Source organism: Salvelinus sp. IW2-2015, linkage group LG35 (genome assembly GCF_002910315.2).
Source record: "Salvelinus sp. IW2-2015 linkage group LG35, ASM291031v2, whole genome shotgun sequence".
Lineage (NCBI taxonomy): Eukaryota > Metazoa > Chordata > Actinopteri > Salmoniformes > Salmonidae > Salvelinus > Salvelinus sp. IW2-2015.
In genome coordinates, this window is record NC_036874.1 from 5,384,584 (window position 1) to 5,391,612 (window position 7,029).

At 44.6% G+C, this 7,029-nt stretch overlaps 1 protein-coding gene across 1 annotated transcript in view; it reads left to right on the forward strand.

Moving 5' to 3' along the window:
* The window catches only part of LOC111958644 (nascent polypeptide-associated complex subunit alpha, muscle-specific form), a 25,219-nt gene that overhangs the window by 14,063 nt on the left and 4,127 nt on the right, over positions 1-7,029 (forward strand). Inside the window, exons 6-10 of the mRNA XM_070437324.1 lie at positions 29-1,128; positions 1,483-1,629; positions 5,650-5,776; positions 6,695-6,858; positions 6,946-6,959. Of these exons, the coding sequence (XP_070293425.1) occupies positions 29-1,128; positions 1,483-1,629; positions 5,650-5,776; positions 6,695-6,858; positions 6,946-6,959 (1,552 nt within the window). The remainder of the gene's footprint in view (positions 1-28; positions 1,129-1,482; positions 1,630-5,649; positions 5,777-6,694; positions 6,859-6,945; positions 6,960-7,029) is intronic.

The following is a 7,029-nucleotide window of genomic DNA, read 5'->3' on the forward strand; positions in this document are numbered from 1 at the left end:
CAAGTATTCCAAGAAACTTCCCCATCAGTGAGCAAAGACACAGTAGAGAAGGTCCAAGTTTCCAAAGAATCTTCCCTGTCAGTGGGCAAAGACACAGTAGAGAAAGTCCAAGTTTCCCAAGAAACTTCCCCATCAGTGGGCAAATACACAGTAGAGAAGGTTCAAGTTTCCCAGGAAATTTCCCCATCATTGGGCAAAGACACAGTAGAGAAGGTCCAAGTGTCCCAAGAAACTTCCCCATCAGAGGGCAAAGACACCGTAGATGAGTTCCAAGTTTCCCAAGAAACTTCCCCATCAGTGAGCAACGACACAGTAGAGAAGGTACAAGTTTCCCAAGAAACTTCCCCATCAGTGAGCAAAGACACAGTAGAGAAGGTGCAAGTTTTCCAAGAATCTTCCCTATCAGTGAGCAAAGACACGATAGAAAGTGTGAAAAAACTCTGTTCCCAGCCTCAGCCAGAGGAGACAGAGCCACAGACGGTGAGCCAAAAAGAGGGTGGTGGCTGTCAGAAGACTGACAGGCACATTGACCAACCAAAGACGAGTGGGGCCTTAGAAGGACAGGAYAGCAGTGTTTGTATCTCAGGGGAAAGAGATGTGGAGGAGAGAGCAGAGGAAAGATTCTCTCCAACAGAGAGTGTTCCAGAACCTGCACAGCGTCAGACACCCGAGGGAGAGCTGAGCACAGAGAAAGCCATCACTCCTCCTCAGCCAGGGAGGAGAGGGAAGCAGAGCAGAGACAGACCCAGTCAGCTGCGCAGACAATCTCCGTCAGGCTCTGGGTCTACTGATCACCCACAGGAACCAGCTCTCACTGCCAAGACCCTAGAAGACATCTCCCCACCAGGGAAGCAAAAGAATAAGAACATGAGGGGACAAAAATCTTCTGCAGATACCAGACAGAGGACACCTGTGAAGGGCAAACCTGAGGCAGAGTCCGAGAGGAGAGGGGAAAACAGAAACGTCTCCAGATCCCCGACTCCCCCTAGTCCTACCAACCTCTGCCCTATCGCTCCCGCTCTCCTAGTCAACCAGGAAGTGAACATGGAAGTGCACCAGGAAATGCTTGACAACAGGCCGCTGCCTGGCTGCCAGACAGAAAGCAGGAAGGACATCAACGATAACAATGTGGGGAGTGGCCAAGCCTCCTCTACAGAACAGGAATAATTCTTCTTCTCCTCCACCTCTTCCTCCTCCTCTCCTCCCCCTCTCTCCCCTCTCCTCTCTCCTCCTCTCCTCCCCCCAGTACCTTCACGGTGCCGCCAGATGAGACCTCCCCACCCCCATACAGGAGTCCCAGCCTCTCCTCACCACAGTCCAGCCTGTCACCCACTCCTAGATACCCAGGCTCAATCAACTAATCTTCAGGCAGCCTCTGCAACCTTTCTACTACCCATACCGCCCTTCCTAAGTATCCCCTATACCCACTGAAAGTGTCCGTATGTCCTACCCCCTACTCATTCTCATCTCCACCCACATCAGCCCTGCCCTCGACCCCAGTCTTACCCAGCCTACCCAGGAGTCTCTGCACGGCTGGAGGCTCCAACCACAGTGCCTGTCCTAGACATCCGCTGCCAGGCCCAGCCCCAGCCAAACCTCCTCACTGTGCCCAACAGACAGATCAAGCCAGTTCAGTCACAAAGCCCACAGGACAGAGGTGAGTTACACTCAGGAAAGATATGGGTGTGGGGTGATTTGATTTTCTCTTTTTAGTAATCAAGAATCAGTGAATCATGAATCAGTCCAACCTGTGTGAACTTTTGTTGCAGATGGGATGGACACAGACAGTGATGATGATGACACTGCTGTTCCTCTACGACGTCACATGACTCAGCCCTGGGGGATTGTGGGAAACCCTTCTCATAAAGAGTCTGGTTCCTCCAATCAGCGAGAGGTACTGCTTCACTCCTCCTGCCAACCAACTGAGAGACAGACAGACTGTCCAATCAGCCACAAGAATTCACAGGAGCTGGACCTGTCCTTCAAATACAACTGTACGTACTCTGCAAACCCATATCTCTCTCTCTCTGTCTGTTTCTCTCTGTTTCCTTGAGAAAGCGATTCTGAGAAGTGACTCCACCTATGACCTTCCTCACACACACAGATGGCTCTGAATATGTCTAGTGGTCCTGCTATGGTCCTGATGAAGGACATACTTCAGATTCTAGGATGGCTTCTCAATAATACCCCGTCGACCACAGAACACTGCTGCAGCTACTGAATAATGGAGGAGAAATACTCAGAGAGAGGATCATTTTATCCAGGAGGAATATTGTTATTGCACATCTTTCAATAGAGGTTATTTTAGGGCAACCGTCAGTCAACCTGAAACCACTGGGTCAATCTAGCTAGAACTGACCTCCCAGTAGATGATACGTACATAGAATCATGGATGGGGATTTATGTGTACTGTATGAGTGGTAGCACTGCAGCATAATGAACAATGCTACATGCATTGAAACACAGTAGTACAGAATGTAATTGTGCGTCATAACATGCATGTTCCATAGCATAGAGATGAAATGCCATTACTATTTAATGAGGTGATCTATTTCTCCTCCAAGATCGGTGATTAGGTTTAGAGGTTGACCGATTATGATTTTTCAAKGCCGATACCGATACCGATTATTGGAGGGCCAAAAAAGCCGATACCGATTAATCGGACGATTTTTATTCATTTATTTGTAATAATGACAATTACAACAATACTGAATGAACACTTATTTTAACTTAATATAATACATCAATAAAATCAATTTGTGTAACGGCTGTCTTCGGGTGAAAGAGAGGAGGACCAAAATGCAGCGTGATGACAATCCATATTTAATGGGAAATACTTAAACAACGAACAAAAACAAAAAACTGACAGAAGGAACCGAAAACGCTACAGTCCTGAACATGGGAACACAGAACAGATGAACACACGAACAGGAACAATCACCCACAAACAAACAGTGAAAACAGGCTACCTTAATATGGTTCCCAATCAGAGACAATGAAAAACACCTGCCTCTGATTGAGAACCATATTAGGTCAAACAACAAACCCAACATAGAAACACAAAACATAGAATGCCCACCCAGCTCACGTCCTGACCAACTAAACAAAGACTAAACAAAGGAAATAAGGTCAGGAACAAGACAATTTGGCCTCAAATAAATAATGAAACATGTTCAATTTGGTTAAAATAACGCAAAAACAAAGTGTTGGAGAAGAAAGTAAAAGTGCAATATGTACCATGTAAGAAAGCTAACGTTTAAGTTCCTTGCTCAGAACATGAGAACATATGAAAGTTGGTGGTTCCTTTTAACATGAGTCTTCAATATTCCCAGGTAAGAAGTTTTAGATTGTAGTTATTATAGGAATTATAGGACTATTTCTCTCGATAAGATTTGTATTTCATATACCTTTGACTATTGGATGTTCTTATAGGCACTTTAGTATTGCCAGTGTAACAGTATAGCTTCCATCCCTCTCCTCGCCGCTACCTGGGCTCGTACCAGGAACACATCGACAACAGCCACCCTCGAAGCAGCGTTACCCATGCAGAGCAAGGGGAACAACTACTCCAAGTCTCAGAGCGAGTGACGTTTGAAACGCTATTAGCGCGCACCCCGCTAACTAGTTGGCCATTTCACATCGGTTACACCAGCCTAATCTCGGGAGTTGATAGGATTGAATTCATAAACAGCAGAGCTGCTGGCAAAACGCACAAAAGTGCTGTTTGAATGAATGCTTACGAGCCTGCTGGTGCCCACCATCGCTCAGTCAGACTGCTCCATCAAATCATAGACTTAATTATAACACAATAACACACAGAAATACGAGCCTTAGGTCATTAATATGGTCGAATCCGGAAACTATCATCTCGAAAACAAAACATTTATTCTTTCAGTGAAATACGGAACCGTTCCGTATTTTATCTAACGGGTGGCATCCATCAGTCTAAATATTCTTGTTACATTGCACAACCTTCAATGTTATGTCATAATTACGTCAATTCTGGCAAATTAGTTCGCAATGAGCCAGGCGGCCCAAACTGTTGCATATACCCTAATCTGCGTGCAATGAACGCAAGAGAAGTGACACAATTTCACCTGGTTAATATTGCCTGCTAACCTGGATTTCTTTTAGCTAAATATGCAGGTTTAAAAATATATACTTCTGTGTAGGATTTTAAGAAAGGCATTGATGTTTATGGTTAGGTAACGTTGGAGCAACGACAGTCTTTTTCGCGAATGCGCACTGCATCGATTATATGCAACGCAGGACACGCTAGATAAACTAGTAATATCATCAACCATGTGTAGTTATAACTAGTGATTATGATTGATTGATTGATTGTTTTTTATAAGATAAGTTTAATGCTAGCTAGCAACTTACCTTGGCTTCTTACTGCATTCGCGTAACAGGCGGGCTCCTCGTGAGGCAGTGGTTAGAGCGTTGGACTAGTTAACCGTAAGGTTGCAAGATTGAATCCCTGAGCTGACAAGATCTGTCGTTCTGCCCTGAACAAGGCAGTTAACCACGTTCCTAGGCCGTCATTGAAAATAAGAATGTGTTCTTAACTGACTTGCCTAGTTAAATAAAGGTGTAAAAAAAAAGTGTTTCTTTTTTATTATTTTTAAATCGGCAAAATCGCCGTCCAAAATTAGCGATTTCCGATTGTTATGAAAACTTGAAATCGGCCCTAATTAATCGGCCATTCCGATTAATCGGTCGACCTCTAATTAGGTTAGCCATAGAGCTTTAGATGGACTGTCCATTACCAGAGTGCTAACGAGCTACACCATATCCTCATCATCTATATCTAGTCATTAGTTACCATAGCAATGAGGATGTGATGCAGTCCTCTGAGAGTAACAGTGTGTGTGTTCCACAGTGGGCTCCTGCAATGAGTCGGAGAGTGAGGGATCAGTGCCAGAGTTGGAAGAACCAGAGGTGGTGCCACTGAGATCCTCAGAACCCCAGGTGAATCTACCGTGTGTGTGCAGAGAAACTCGAGAAGTCCCTCACCTCCAAGGGTGGAAACCTTGCTTTCACTGTGTGTTATGTAATAACATATTGATGTCATTACCTTTAGGTAGAGGCGTAGAAGGATGCGTGTTGTGGGCCTGTATTTTCTGAATGGGTGTTCTCGGGTTTGATGTGTTGAATTGTTTGGTTGTCCTCCTCTCTCTCAGCCCATCTCTCCTGCTGATGAGGGGATTAACAGACTAAGCAGAGCCGCAGTGAGAAGAAGGCCGCAAGGCGAGATGTGAACACAGCTGCTCCATCGGGCAGACTCAGCTAATCAAACACAGAGCAAATGTGTGTGTATCTGTGTGTTTTGGCCACGTCATGGTGTAACAAGTGTGTGTGTGTGTTTAGGCCATGGGTAAGCTGGGCTTGCGGCCGGCCACGGTGTGACCAGGATCACTATAAGGAAGTCGAAGAGCATCTTGTTTGGTCATCAGCAGACCTGACGTCTTCAAGAGCCCCGCGTCGGACATCTACATCGTGTTTGGAGGGCCAAGGTGACATCCTAACCTTCTCTCACTCTCTCTCTCGCCCTCTCTAACCCTATCTCTTTATCACCTCTCTCTCTTTTCTCTCATCTACATTGTGTTCAGAGGCCAAGGTGACTCTCTCTTCCTATTTCCTTCCTAGATAGAGGACCTGTCTCAACAGGTGCACAAGGCAGCGGCAGAGAAGTTTAAGGTCCCGGTGGAGGCCTCCCACTGGTGCCCCCTGCACACCCAGCCTCACCATCAAGGAGGAGAGCGAGGAGGAGGAGGTATGGAAATGCATGCTCACTCATTATGTCAGGAAAAACACCAAATCTTACCTATTCTTACTTCTTTCATGTACGGTAGTTCTTTTGATCTTAATATGAAACAATTCTATCTAGTGTTGTTACATTTCAGTCCTCTCTACTGCAGTGGTGGAAAAAGTACCCACACTGTCATACTTGAGTAAAAATAAAGATACCTTAATAAAAATGACTCAAGTAAAGTGAGTCACAACAGGAAAATCCTGTATTTGGTTTTTAAATATACTAAAGTAAATGTAATTGCTCAAATATACTTAAGTATAAATCTTTCAAATTAGTTATATTAAGCATACCACACGGCATGCTTGCCAGGGGCACCCTCCAACACTCAGACATAATTTACAAACAAAGCACGTGTTTAGTGAGTGCCCCAGATCAGAGGCAGTAGTGATGACCGTGATGTTTTCTTGATAAGTATGTGAATTAGACCATTTTCCTGTCCTGCTAAGCATTCAAATGTAACGAGTACTTTTGGTCTCAAGGAAAATGTATGGAGTAAAAAGTACATCATTTTCTTTAGGAATGTAGTGAAGTAAAAGTTGTCAAAAATATAAATAGTTCAAGTCACGTACAGATACCCCAAAAAACAACTTAAGTAGTATTTTCAAGTATTGTTACTTAGGTACTTTACTGTAGTTAGCCTGATGTCTTTTTTTATTTGACCTTTATTTTACTAGGCAAGTCGGTTAAGAACACATTATTTTCAATGACGGCCTAAAAACAGCAGGTTACTGCCTTGTTCAGGGGCAGAACGACAGACTTGTCAGCTCGGGGATTCGATCTTGCAACCTTCCGGTTACTAGTCCAAAGCTCTAACCACTAGGCTACTTGCCGCCCCAATGCTACAGTTATGAACTGTAGCCTTTTTTTTTTCATGTTCAGAAGTGTTCCATAGTGCAACTGACTTTGACTCTGTCTGTCAGGTGGACGAGGGAGGTTTGGAGCAGAGGGATATAGAGCTGGTGATGGCCCAGGCTAACGTGTCCCGTTCTAAAGCTGTCCGCGCCCTCAGACACAAACACAATGACATCGTTAACGCTATCATGGTAAGGGATTTATGAACGAAGGAATCTGTTGTAACACACTGTCCACGTTGGGCCTACATTTGCGTTATGACCTACTGATTGCAACAGTCCTTTTTCAACAGGTCTTGAAAAAAAGCTTAACAATTATGTTTTCACACATCCAACCCAAGTAATTCTCTCCCTTTCTTCTCT